The sequence below is a fragment of the Lathyrus oleraceus genome, chromosome 7 (genome assembly GCF_024323335.1).
Source record: "Lathyrus oleraceus cultivar Zhongwan6 chromosome 7, CAAS_Psat_ZW6_1.0, whole genome shotgun sequence".
Classification (NCBI taxonomy): domain Eukaryota; kingdom Viridiplantae; phylum Streptophyta; class Magnoliopsida; order Fabales; family Fabaceae; genus Lathyrus; species Lathyrus oleraceus.
The window spans coordinates 413,338,701-413,353,666 of record NC_066585.1 but is presented as its reverse complement, the minus strand read 5'-3'; the positions used below and the strand labels follow the sequence as shown (position 1 = coordinate 413,353,666).

The following is a 14,966-nucleotide window of genomic DNA, read 5'->3' as shown; positions in this document are numbered from 1 at the left end:
CCTCATCTCTGAAATTACTTGCATGCTTGACACGGTATCTCAGAGTAGCTTCAATGTGAGACACTGATACCATCTATTTAAGTGTCTTACTATCACATTCATCTGCACTTGCAAAATACTTTTCATCTCCAAAATACTTTTCATCTTCACTCACATTCATCTTCACTCACATTAATACTTATCATCTGCAAAATACTTTTCATCTTCACTCACATTCATCTGCACTTGCAAAATAGTTTTCATCTCCAAAATGTCATCTTCATCATTATACAGTATCAACGTTCACTGCAACGGTGAAACTTTTGAGTCTGAGCTTCATGGTTTTTGTTTTAGAAACACTGATACCATTAGAGTCACGATGAAGAGAAATGCAACCTTTTTGCATTTCAAAAAAAGAATACAATCCTTTATAGCATCAGGTATTGTGTCAAAGATGACATATCAGAATCCTATATTTTTTGAGAATGGTCAATGCAAGTTTTCCCCCTAAAGATACGAGACGATGAAGATGTTGAAAGCATGTTTCTTAGTCATGAACATTCAGGCATGGATTGTATCGAGTTGTACATTACTCTACAACCATGTATACTGTCTCAACAGTCTCAACTAACAGATCAGGATCCAGCTGGTGAAGATGCTGCAGATGATGCACAATGGTCAGATGAACTCAACCCAGAAGCAGAAGTTGAGGTCGACGTTGTTGATGAAGAAGAAGAGGAGACTGAGATACAGGTTGATCACATCCTGAATAACGACGATGAAGATGAGGATCAACCACCACCAATACCTCCTACTCATGCCTATATTCCTCCTCAACATATGACAAATATGGATCTTCACGACGATGAAATGTCCGACAGTGTCTTCTATAATCCGTATCCGAGACCAGTAGGCGAATTAAAGGTGGGAGACATGTTTCGTACCAAAGAGGAATGTGTCTTGGCAATCAAAAAATACCACATGAACAACTTTGCTGACTTTACGGTGAAACGCACTGATTCTAGAAGGTATGTTATCGAATGTCGTAACATGCTTTGTAAGTTTCGTTTGGCTGCATCTTACAAGAAGAAAAATGACTCTTGGGAGATCGCTTCAATAGACCCACCACACAGTTGCGTCGCAACAACCGTTGAACAAGATCACCGTAAACTGAGCACAACTTTGATATGTCGAGACATTCTGCCATTGGTAAATAAAGACCCATCAGTGAAGGTGAGTATAATTATATCCCATATCCGAACAACATATAATTATACTCCATCTTACAAGAAAGCATGGATTGCGAGGACAAAGGCTGTTGAGCAGGTTTTCGGCAACTGGGAGGACTCATTCAAGGAATTACCACGGTTTTTATGGGCACTAAAAACTTATGTCCCAGGAACTGTGGCAATTCTGGAGACAGTGCCAGCAATGATGCCAGACGGAACCTGTGCTACAGGTAATAGAATATTTCACCGTCTCTTTTGGGCATTTGACCCGTGCATCAAAGGTTTCTCTTTCTGCAAACCTCTCCTGCAAATTGATGGCACTTGGTTATACGGAAAATACAAGGGTACGTTGCTCATGGCAGTTGCACAAGACGGTAACAACAATGTATTTCCCATTGCCTTTGCTCTTGTTGAAGGTGAAACGGCTGCTGGATGGGGTTTCTTTCTTCGACATCTCAGAACGCATGTCGCTCCACAAGCCAATCTATGTCTGATTTCTGATAGACATGCTGCCATCGAAAGTGCCTACAACAACCATGACAACGGATGGCATGATCCTCCTTCTACACATGTCTACTGTATCAGACACATTGCACAAAACTTCATGCGTGCTATAAAAGATAAGAATCTTCGCAAGAAGGTGGTGAATGCTGGGTATGCTTTAACTCAACCGTCTTTTCAATATTATCGTGATGAGATTCGACTGTCTAATGAAGACGCGGGGAGATGGATAAATAACATCCCAGTAGAGCAGTGGACAAGAGCATTTGACGGTGGTTGTCGATGGGGCCACATGACAACAAACATTGTGGAATGCATGAACGGGGTTTTCAAAGGAATTCGAAACCTGCCGATAACCGCCTTGGTAAGATCAACCTATTATAGGTTGGCTTCTATGTTCGCAACCAGAGGTGAAAGATGGAGTGCAATGTTAATGTCCGGACAAGTATTCAGTGAATGTTGCATGAAGGTCATGAAAGAGGAGAGCATCAAAGCTACGACACACGCTGTAACAGTGTTTGACCGTCATAGACGAAATTTCAGCGTCCAGGAAACAGTGGGCAACAGCGAGGGGAGACCAAATTTAGCCTACGCGGTTAAACTACACAGAAGTTGGTGCGATTGTGGAAAATTTCAGGCCTTCCGCATACCTTGCTCCTATGTCATTGCAGCATGCGCTTATACTCGTCAAGACGCTTACACCCATTTATCTGATGTGTACAAGGCCAACACCATCATGAATGTATATAGTCAAAGCTTTTCAGTACTACCAATGGAGGATTACTGGCCTCCATATGAAGGAGATATTGTTTGGCACAATGAAGAGATGCGTAGAAAGAAGAAAGGAAGGCCAAACAGCACACGTATAAGAACAAAGATGGATTCCACAGATAAAATGATAAGATTATGTAGTATCTGTCGTCAACCAGGACACAACAAAAACAACTGTCCCAATCAAGGAGCATCATCTAGATCTTAAGCTTATTGTAACATGATATCTAGATCTTAAGCTATTTGTAACATTGTATCTAGATCTTATGCTTTTTGTAACATTGTATTTCTGTAACAATCAATCATTATATATCATTAAGTTCTTGTTACAACGAGTTTCATAACCAACATCAGTACAAAACATCTGAAAACATAAATAATTCTAACTGATTACAACAATCAAATTAATGTCGTCTCGACCGAACATCATTTCCCTAGCATCCTTATCAGTCCTCATTCGCACCCAACCAAAGATACTGTCAAGTCTCTCAATACTTCTGATTTTTTCCCCTTCTGGTATTTTCCCGTCTAACCATCGAACCAGCTCCCTCTTCAGTTGATCTAACGTGGTGATGTTCCAAAACAACATCAGCAATTGAGGTTTGTCTCTCGCATAAATCACCTTACCGTATCGGCGACGAACACCAAACATGATAGCCAAATGATTATATGAATTGTGGAACAATAGGTCACACTACGCATCTATTTATAAGACAAAAAAGGCATTTTATGAGGGACTCGGCAATTGAGTTGGCGCCTCCTTTTAAAACATACACATAGGCGCCAATTGGATTGGCTAGGGCACCTACCCTAGGCTAGGCCACCTGCCCTAGCCAATCCAATTGGCGCCTCCATTCAAGTTTTAACAACAGTCGCCATATGAACAACTTTCATGTTCATCAAAAATTCATTTGAAACTTGGAAGCTCATCATTAATTTCAAAACATTATAGGTCATTTTGACAGAAACCCTAATTTTGGGTCAAGTTCGCAGGGACCTAACTCACTCATTTTTAATTATTTTGAGGTGGGACCAACTGCATTGCAAAATTTAAGATGTCTACTTCAAATGTTATGTTGGACAAAATTACATATTCCTAAAAGAAACACATGCAATAATACAAAACATTATAGGTCAGATAGCAGTTGAAAAACTCAGAAGTCCAACTTCAACTGCCCATAACTTTCTCAAAAAAAATCCAAATGTTGCAAAATTTATATCCAAATTCATTGTCTTGAAAAGATCTACAACTTTCATGTTGGAGGTTTTTTCATTTGAGGCTTTTTTAAGGGAGGCGCCAATTGGATTGGCGCCCCCTCTTAAAAATTACACATAGGCGCCAATTGGATTGGCTAGGGCAGGTGCCCTAGCCAATCCAATTGGCGCCTCCTTGCAATTTTTAAGAGGGCGCCAATCCAATTGGCGCCTCCCTCTAAAAGTGGGGTATATTGGGAATTTTTTTGAAAACTGGATTATTTTGGGAATTTCTTCGAAAATGTGGGTTAATTAGGTAAAAAATCCAGAAATGGTTTACGAAATAAAATCACGATCTCACTTGCGGTATACATTAATTTCAATAAAAAATCACAGTAGTTAGATTTTTATTTACTGTACTTTTGTTTAAAATTCTTTTTAAACCAATTAGTAAAACAAATAACTTTAAAATTAAAATAAATAAAGTAAAAATACTTAGATGGTCAAAATGATGAACAGCACCTAAAAATCAAATAGTATACCACTGGTCCACTGCATATTTAAAATCTGAGTATTTATTCAACCCAGGGTCCGAATTGTCCAACTGATTAATATTAACATTATTCAATGACTTAAGTTTTGAAAACAAAGTCAAATAGTATATAATACACCTAGTTATAATAGATTGAATAATTGACTGAATTAAACATTTTTATAATAAACCGTGAAGCATTTCCAAATTTCTAACAGACAAAAAAATCAATAAATCATTTCAAAATTTCTAACAGACAAAAACAAAAAGCATAATTTTAGCATTTTAAAAGAAACAAACACATAAAGTCAAAAGTGAAACATCTATTGATAATGAAAGCAACCCCACGTGAAAAAGCTTACTCTGAAAATTCAAAAAGTTTGACAAACGTGTTTTTTCTCTACAGAAAAATAAAACACTCCATCGAAACATGAGGGTTTTCAATCGACTCTCCCTGCGAAACGATGTCGTTTTTCTCTCCTGCTTCTTCACTCTCACTCTTCTTCTCCGTTACATTACGAATGATGTCGCTTTTCCCTTCAACTTCTTCAATCTCACTCTTCTTCTCCGTTACATTTTGCACTGCCGCCGGAGCTTGTTTCCGACCAACTCCGGTACCTACTTTACCCGACCCTCCAACTGTACGAGAGCACGACGGAGACCTCGACCTCCTGCCGGAACCCTCACCGGAGTCACGTCGAGTACCGGTTGACCCAGTATTGACTTTACGATTTGCAATGGAACCGGATTCTCTTCCACGAACTAACCTTGACCCGCTCTTTACTTTCTTCTCCGGCGACGGCTCTTGCCTCCTAGCCGGCGATTTTACCCTTCGCTCATTTCCACCGCTGGCATTTGCATCAGCTACGAGAGGACGCTTTCTTGATGGAGATCGATTCCACTTCTGATTCGTCGTTGTTGGTTCTCTGCTGCTTGGTTTGCTTGTCGCTTCGTCTTCTCTTTTCTCCGTAACAGTAGCAGTGGTGGCGGTCGAGAAGCTTTCAGTTACTGTGCATGATTCTGAAAGCTGAGAAACTACTACTTCTGTTACTTCCTCGGTAGAACCCTTATTTTCGAATTTCTCATATGGGTTTTGAAGTAATGGAACTTGGGTCTTGGTTTCTGGTATCAAAATAGGAACTTGGTGTGGTTTGGAAATGGGTGTTTCAGAGAGCACTTCTTTGACAAATTCCTCTTCTGGTGGTTGTGGTGGGACTTCGTCATGATTTGATTTGGGTAGTGAAGATGCTAGGTGGGGTTGAATGTTTTTGAGGGAGTTTTGGTTTTGTGGGTTTTGGTTTTTGGTTGTGGCTCTGCTGAAGCAACAACCCATTTGGAAGGGGTTTATGGATTAGAAGGGAAAGTGGATTGAATTTACGAAGTGGGGGGCAGTGGGACAGGAGTGAGTGAGGAGAAGTGAGAGAAGACAGTGTTGGAATTCGAAAAGATTTGGGTTTTGAAAATCTTAATGACACAAAAATACAAAAGGGTAACGGCTATTGTTTATTGAAATGTGGTTGGTTGGTTCGTTCCTTTTGGAAGAGAATTTATTTGAGGGATGTACTAATGTAAAAGAAGTTGTAAAAATTTGTAAAAAAGAAAAAAGTACTCAGATTAAAAACTCCTAGTACTTAATTTTAAAAAAAAAAACAGTACACAAGAGTAAAAACTCCCATCATTCAAGACTCTCTCATTTGGAGTTTAACATCGATGATATTGAATTGGAGACATTCAAGACGTAAGCGAGTAGTGTCTTTGTGTTTTTTTAATTTTATTTTAATTATTTAGTGGTGGTTTTAAACTGTCACAAATTTTTAATAATTAATTTTGTAACTTAAAATTATCGCTAAAAGGTTGAATAAAAACTAAAATTTAGTGTCGGTTAAAAACCGTTACTAAATAGTTAAAAATTGAAGAAAAAAAATATGCTGACATTTAGCATCGGTTTAAAACCACCGTTAAATAGTTAAAATTGAAGAAAATAAAGTGTCGAAAACGCTATTCGCTTACGCGAGAGGCCTATTAAGGTCTCTCACGGTAGGCAACAACGATTCAAGAAGGTATATGTTGGGGTAATCGAGAATGTTGACTTGTGATATAACATCCAAGAGATCTTCAATAGAAAATTACTTTTCCGTTCGAGTAACTCCTTTGGGAGGAAATTTATGCTTGCTAGAGGAAAGGGGAAAAGGAGAACTATAAGCTTTATTGGAGGAAGGTTGAGACTGGCTCTATCATTGGTTTAAGGAAATCAGGAAGTGGCAACCTACTGGTATGGATAGAGAGCGAGTTATTTGGGTTTGGTGCTATGGTGTCCCATGCCATGCTTAGTCTCCAAGTTTTTTCGAGTTTATTATGGCTCCTTTGGGAAAATACATGTGCTTAGACGACAATACTAAGAATCAAATTAGCATGGATGCTTCTCGTTTTATGGTGAGGACCAAATACATTTTGGTTTTAAACAAAACATTCAATGTTCAGATTAATGATGAAGTGTTTCGAATCAAAGTTGTTGAAGATTCCTGAGGCCCTTTAAGAGTTTGCTTGGCATAGAACCATGAAGGGCTAGCATCTTCATCAGATTCTATGTCTGAAACTTCGTCCAATGATGGGGTAGAAGATGATATGTCCCTCGCGAGTGAAGAAGGTGACGAAATCGATGCACTTGAGTGCATTACGCAAAAGCTTGATTTTGCTACGAGTTTCCAAGAAAATAGGCAATTAGTTGCTATAGATGAGACATGTAACACCCCAAATTTGATTAACTAATTTAATTGAATTATTTAGACTTTATATGATTAATTGGTGTTTTTAAATTAATGTTGTGTGATTGTTGGGGTAAGTGTCTTTGGAATAGAGATATAGAAAGAGTAGGGGTCTGGTTTAGTTGTTTAGAAGTTATTAGAATTTTAATTAATTATTAGAATAAATAGTATTTTATTCAAATTAATTAAATAAATAGTAAAATGATAGAATTTGGCTGTTTGTGGGAATTTGAGAAAATAGGTGGTAAGAGTAGATGAGCTAGTAATGAGTTGAGCAAAAATACTACTTAAGCAAAAGTGATGGGGGTACTATATATTCTAAAAGTAGGGGAAAATCTATGTTTTTAGAGAAACATCTGACACACAAAAAACAAGAGACAAAAATAAGACAAAAAGCATAAGCTGGGATTTTAAAGAGGGAAGTCAAAGAAGTTGCTTGATTCATCATCAATTACTATAAATCTAAGGTAGGAGGAGAAAAGACTACTAATATAGGTGTATTACATGATGGGGTAGAGGTGAGAGGTCCTTACTCTCTTTAGGAAAATTGGGATGTGATTGATTCTGAATTTCTATGAAGTTTTGATGTTGTTGGTTGTTTTAATGATGAATTTTGTGTGCCTATATGTGTACTATTTTCTATTTTGAGATATTGATATTTTCCACCATGTTTGAGGGTTTGGAAGGTTTTGGGATAAACATGAATTGATGAGATTGAATGAACTAAATGATGTAATTCTGTGATTTAACATGTCCTAATGATGTTATAACATATGATATAATTTTTTGGGCGTTTGGAGACATTTGAGACTGAATTGGGGGATTTTTTTGGTTGATATAGAGACAAATCACGTTATATATTTTTTTGCAGGTCGGGACGTGTTCGCTTAGCGAAGGTAAATTCGCGTAGCAAAAGTTCGCTTAGCAAGCTAGTGTGTTTGTTGAAGCAAACATGACAGAGGGGGGGGGGGGGGGGGGGGCTATGGTTTTTTATGACTTTCGCTTAGCGAGAAAAGGCTCCGCTCAACGATGATGGACAATGTTAAATTGTTGTTTTGTGTTGATTTGTTGGTCTGTCTTTCGATGCCAACGACGATTGATTACTATTTGGTGATGTTTGTCACGCCGCGAGAAATACAGAGTCGCCACCGAACTTTATTTATTCCAAAGGAAATGGAAAATATCGATAAAATCCCTAAATGATGGTCGTCGCAACCAAGAGCAGATTCGAGAGTTGATTATGCAAGGGGAAAGGTATTAGCACTCCTGTAGGTGTTTAATTGGCTGCATTGTATGGTAAAACACTAATGTCTTGACTGATGTCATGACATGTATATGTAACTACATTATAGTTACTGCAGGACTAGCTAACACAGGATTATTGAATGCTGTGACATTCATACCTGTCAACAGATACTAAGGAACAGAAGCTCTGTTAGAACTTAGTATTCACTTGCAGTCTGGTTATCAAGGAAGAACCAGACCTGGCATAAGGCCTACTGATTGAATGTCAAACTGGATGTTGTGACATTCATCATTGACAGCAGCTACTGAAGATTGGGCAGAGTGGTGTTCTGCTATACTTCAGCATATTAGTTAGTTTGTTCTTCAAGAGAATTACAGAACTAACCTAAGGCCAACTGTGTAAATGTTAAGTTGGACACTTTGACATTTACTAATGTAAGCTGGTACTGTAGTATGGTCATATTGATCATGTACAGATCAGCAGATTTGTACAGTCTGTTTTCTGGGAAAACAGACTCAGCATATGGACCTTGATGTCAAGCTGAATGTCGTGACATTCATGCCTGACAGCATATGCTAAATTGTAGGTTGTTCAGTTTTCTGTTACAGCTTTCTCAGGCTATTCTTTAGGAAGTCAACAGCTTAGAGAAAATTCAGGAAATCAACAACCAAGCTACATTCAATGAACCTAACAAATAGCCTATTTGTTAGCAACCTAAATATTGAATTTGAGGGAACGTATGTGACCTAAAATTCAGGAAAATACAGGTGCAAAAGCCCAGGTGCTGCAATATAAAAAGGAAGGCATTCCTCCATTCAGTTTCAGGGATTTTGAGGCGTGAAGATTTAGTGTGTCCATCTTACTTCACTGTTGTATTTTTGTGAGTCTAGAATTAGACGTATCTTGTAAGCCAAGTCATTATCAAATAGATGATTGCTTTGGCATAGGGTGTTCATTGAGTTGTAAGTGTTGTGTCACTCAAAGCTTTTAAGCGTGAGTGCTGTGTATCTTGGTTTAAGCTGTGAAGCATAACCAAGAGTTGTTTTTGAAGTGTGACTTCAAAGTGTTTTTAATATCACTGAGGTGATTGAGGGGGAGTGAGTAGGAACTCTGATCTTAGATTAAGATTGAAATTGCATTGGGTAGGGATTAAGTGATAAGTTGTAAACGGGTGAGTTTAGCTTTGAATTGATACTACTAATAGTGGATTTCCTCCCTGGCTTGGTAGCCCCCAGATGTAGGTCATGTTGGACTGAACTGGGTGAACAATTACTTGTGTTATTTACTGCACTTACAATTAAGTTCTGCATAATCCCTGTCTGTGCAGAATTGGATGTCATAACAACCAGTGTGACATCCAAAGTCTGATAACTAGAATTTCAATTGGCATCAGAGCAGGCACCCTGCCTGTGAAGTTCTGGGTGAGATCTAGGGAAGTTACTTTCTAGTACCATGGACAAGGACTTAGGACACTCAAATAGACCACCCATGTTGGATGGCTCTAATTATGATGACTGGAAGCCTCGTATGATAGCCTTCTTAAGGTCTCTAGACAGCAAAGTCTGGAGAGCTGTCAACAAAGGATGGGAACATCCAATGAGGACAGGAGAAGATGGAGTCAGTGTGCAGATTCCTGAAGAAGAGTGGGACAAGGAGCAAGAGGCACTGGCTCTTGGAAATTCCAAGGCCTTGAATGCATTGTTCAATGGAATCAGCAAGAACATCTTCAGACTAGTGCACCATTGTGAACTAGCTAAGGAAGTTTGGGATACCCTCAAGGTAACTCATGAAGGTACTTCCAAGGTGAAGATGTCAAAACTTCAGATGCTGACAACCAAGTTTGAAAATCTGAGGATGAAAGAGGATGAGACTATTCATGACTTCCACATGAATATTCTTGAAATTGCAAACACCTCTGGTGGACTAGGTGAGAAAATGACCGAAGAGAAACTTGTAAGAAAGATTCTCAGGTCCTTGCCTAAGAGGTTTGCTATGAAGGTCACTGCCATAGAGGAGGCTCAGGACATCAGCAACATGAAGGTAGATGAGCTCGTTGGTTCTCTCCAAACCTTTGAAATGGGCTTAGGTGAGTATGCTGAGAAGAAGAAAAGCATAGCCTTTGTATCTAATGCTGAAGAGGAGGCAGAAGAAGGATATACTGGAGGTGATGAAAGTATATCAGAAGCCTTAGCCATGCTTGGGAGACAGTTCAACAAGCTCATAAAGAAAGTTGATCAACAGGGTAGATCTAATGTCAAGAACATCCCATCTGACATAAAGAAACGATCAACTCATAAAGAAAAGGCCAACCAAGGCAAGGGAATCCAGCGCCATGGATGTGAAGGATGTGATCATAGTAAGGCTGACTGCCCTACCCTCCTCATGAGGCAAAGGAAAGGGTTAGCTGTCACCTGGTCAGAAGAAGACACTGAGAGTGAATCTGAAGGAGGATCAGCCAAACAAGTCAATGCTCTGACTAGTGTGTGTGTCTCAGAGGATAACTCAAGTGGAGATGAACTCACATTGGATGAGCTTGCTGTTTCATATAAAGAATTATGTGTGAAAAGTGCAGAAGTTTGTATCCAAGGAGAAAAGCATAAGAAACTCATCAAAGAACTAGAAGCTGAGAAACTAGAGCAGCTGAAAGTCATAGAGGGTCTGAAGAGTGAGATTTCGTTGCTAATCTCCAAGCTAGACCAAATGACCAAATCCATCAAAATGTTGAATAAGGGATCTGACATCCTGGAAGAAATCCTGAAGACAGGACAGAAGTCTGGAAACACATCTGGTCTAGGCTTTGGGAAAAGATTCTCAACTGAACGCAAACGCCCAAAGGCTAACGTTCAGAAGTCCAAAGGGATGTCTCATTCAAAGTCACAACATCGAGGAACCAGAATGAACAACCATCAGAAGAAGAAATTCAAGAGATGGAAATGTCATTACTGTGGTAGATTCGGTCACATAAAACCATTCTGCTACAGGCTGCATGGTTACCCAAACCAGACCCCGCAAGGTAGGCCCAAGAAAAAGGTGTCTACTCATAATGCTCCCATTAAGAAACCAACATGGGTGGCCAAGCAGACACCTCAGGTCAATCCTAAGCTGTTGGCATCTAAGATGCACTTCTCTCCGGAGAATCAACAGTGTGTTGCTAACCTTGCTCACACTTCTTCAAGGGGACATATCAAACAAGATTGGTACCTTGATAGTGGCTGCTCAAGGCATATGACTGGGATGAACTACCTAGTGGTGAACCTACATCCCTCTAACACCAAGTCTGTGACATTAGGTGATGGAACTAAAAGAGAAGTCATAGGTGTTGGGAAGCTGGACTGTCCAGAAGTTCCAAAATTGAGTGATGTATTGTTAGTAAAAGGACTAACTGTGAACCTCATAAGCATAAGCCAGCTGTGTGACCAAGGATATAAGGTGGAATTTACCAAGGGAGGATGTGTGGTGTTGAATGGGAGCAATCAAGAAGTGATGAGAGGAGATAGATCCAAAGATAATTGCTATCTATGGAAATCTAAAGACTCTATCAACCCCCCCAAGGATCCTTTGACCAAGGGAGATCAAGAAGGGAAGGTGGGACATGAAAAACTTGATGCACCTCAGGTAAAAGGAGTGAAGAAGAGCATCTCCAAGGGAACTATGAGAAGAGCCTCATATCTGTCCTTAGATAAAATGACATACTATGGAAAGTGTCTGCTCAAAAGTAATGAGCCCTTGGTTACCTTTGGCCATCATACACCTGATATGACAGCGAGGGATAGACAGAGGTGCATGTTATTGACGTCTGCAGAAACTCAGTACCTTGCCTGTGGAGGCTGGTGGTCACCTCCAGTTTGGAGGAACCTGATGCAGACAGAGTACAATGTCACACAGAATGTCATGACATTGTACAGTAAGGACAAAAAGGGAAGGTATGCATCTGAAGAGTTATAGCAACTAATGAAGTTAGTTAGCTACTGTTTAATAAGTCAAATTATTAAACACATGGTGAGCGCTGAGTGGTCAAAATCTAATAGACCTTACTCCTGCACAAAGCGTTTCACATTCAGTCGTTTCATTCTCCACTCGTGCAAACCCTCGTCCAAAGAAACGATTCATCTTCCCTCTCCAATTTTCAGCATGGCTCGTCAATCCGACACTTCCTCGTACACCACCATGTCTGATTCTCAAAGCACCGAATCTCACCACCCTACCCGGGAGGAACCAGTTGTGGACGCAACAACTTCGTCCCATGCAAGAAGACCTAAGGAGACGGTCACTGGGTTTTCATCAGAAATCGCTCTTGATGAACACACAAGGGAAGGGTCAAGGTATGTACATAACTCCATTGCCACTATCGTCACTCAGATACTATCTGGCAATCGGGATGTTCCTGGGGTTTCTGTTCCCTTGAACACAATCATTCCTGACATTGGTGCATGTCAAGATAAAGCTGTTGTGTTGAGAAAAAATGTCACTGACAATGCTGAGCAACCAGATGCTCATGAGGGATCAAAGGTTGAAAAACCCTCAGGCAAGGTGAGTAGTGAGAAGGCCAAGGTTACTCAAAGTGGTGAGGACAAGTCTAGGGCTGAGACGATTAACGTGGAAGAACTCTCAGACAATGATCTTCTGGCTACAGTTGTTCCTAGGATAGCCAAGAGAGTCAGGACCAGAAGGGAGAAAAAGGCCGTGGAGTTGAAGTCCCCCTCCAAGGAAGTTGGTGCACAAAACTCTCACAAGCAACCAGAGTCAGAAAGCACACACAAGAGGAAAAGCTATGGACCTACAAAAGCTTGGAGCAAAGAGGTGCCTAAGAAGTTGAAGACGAAAGCTGTGGTGGTTGAGTCTGAATCTGATGTCCCTTGTGATGTCACAGCATCCATGTCCAGGAAGAAGCCCTCTTCCAGTAGGTTGGCAACCAGTGTCCCTGAAGTTCCCATTGACAATGTGTCCTTCCACTTTGCATCCAGTGTTAACAGGTGGAAGTATGTATACCACAAGAGGCTGGCATTGGAAAGAGAACTGGCACAGAATACAATGGACTGTAAAGAGATTGTGGATCTCATCAAGGAGGCAGGGCTGATAAGAACTGTGTCACAACTTCCCAAGTGCTATGAGACCTTGGTGAAGGAGTTTATTGTAAATCTGTCAGAGGAGTGTGCTGATGGGAGATCCAAGGAATTTCGAAGGGTCTATGTGCGCGGCAAATGTGTGACCTTTTCCCCCTCTGTAATAAATCAGTATCTGGGAAGAGCGGATGAAGAGCAACCTGAGCTTGAAGTCACTGACAATACAATCTGTCAAGTCATCACAGCAAAGCAAGTTCGAAAATGGCCTCTCAAAGGGAAGCTAGTTGCCAGCCAACTAAGTGTTAAGTATGCAATGCTGCACAAAGTTGGATCAGCCAACTGGGTGCCCACTAACCACAAGTCAACTGTGTCTGTGGCATTAGGGAAGTTTATCTATGCAGTGGGAACCAAGGCTAAGGTGAACTATGGGGCCTACATATTTGATCAGACAATGAAGCATGCTGGGAGCTTCAGTGTAAAGGGTCCCATTGCCTTCCCCTCTCTAATATGTGGAATAGTGCTGAATCAATTTCCACACATCCTGACAGATAATGACTTTGTGAGGAGAAGGGAGAGCCCATTGGCTTTCAGCTACAAGCTGTTCCTGGGCAAGCATGTCCCGGACATTGTCGTGACATCGGGAGAGACTTCCAAAACTAGCAACCAACCAGACAAAGCTGATGTTATTGCAGTTCTCAAGGAGACCTGCAAAGAGCTGGGAGCTAGAAAGCATGCACTGGAACAGCTCATCTTGCAGCTGGAGTCTACTGCTGAGGACACGGATGGAGCTGCAGGGCAAAGGGCTGAGGGGGAGGAAGAGGCCAGCTCTGAAGAGGAGGCTGATGAGGAGGCTGATGATGAGGCAGAGGATTAATCCTTTTGTTGCTGTTTCTTTCTGTTATGTGTGTATTTCACATTTCTTTTGTGGGTCTGTATATTAAAGTGTTGCTTTGGCAACATTTTTGACAAAAAGGGGGAGTGACAAATGATACCCCAGGACAACATAAAGTTTACATTGTTAAACTTTAGTATTAAAACAGGTACCCTTTTTCATAACAGATTGAAGTTTTCCCTACTACAGCTGCTGTGTGTTGAAGTGTGCAGTTAACTTCTGTGTGCACACTGTTGTATGCCTCTGTGTGTTTGCTGATATGTGTGTGAAGTTTTTGCTGATACGTGTGTGAAGTTTTTATTTAACTTCCATGTGTGTGAGTGTGCTGCCACTCTGAGTGTTTTAGCTAGTATTATTTCCTGCTAGGTGAGTGTTTCCGCTGCTATGAACTCTGTTATGGGGATCAAAGTGTTTTAGCCAAAAATTTGCCAAAGGGGGAGTTTGTAGGTGTTTAATTGGCTGCATTGTATGGTAAAACACTAATGTCTTGACTGATGTCATGACATGTATATGTAACTACATTATAGTTACTGCAGGACTAGCTAACACAGGATTATTGAATGCTGTGACATTCATACCTGTCAACAGATACTAAGGAACAGAAGCTCTGTTAGAACTTAGTATTCACTTGCAGTCTGGTTATCAAGGAAGAACCAGACCTGGCATAAGGCCTACTGATTGAATGTCAAACTGGATGTTGTGACATTCATCATTGACAGCAGCTACTGAAGATTGGGCAGAGTGGTGTTCTGCTATACTTCAGCATATTAGTTAGTTTGTTCTTCAAGAGAATT

General features: G+C 40.4%; 1 protein-coding gene across 1 annotated transcript; it reads right to left on the bottom strand.

Annotated features, from left to right (window-relative positions):
- Positions 1–4,606: 4,606 nt before the first annotated feature.
- LOC127104101 (uncharacterized) lies at positions 4,607–5,539 on the bottom strand. The gene has a single exon (XM_051041313.1). The coding sequence runs from the start codon at positions 5,537–5,539 to the stop codon at positions 4,607–4,609; it is 933 nt and encodes a 310-aa protein (XP_050897270.1).
- Positions 5,540–14,966: the final 9,427 nt, after the last annotated feature.

Coding starts and splice junctions, on each gene's coding strand:
- LOC127104101 (XM_051041313.1), bottom strand. CDS start 5,539: ATGGGTTGTTGCTTCAGCAGAGCCACAACCAAAAACCAAAACCCACAA.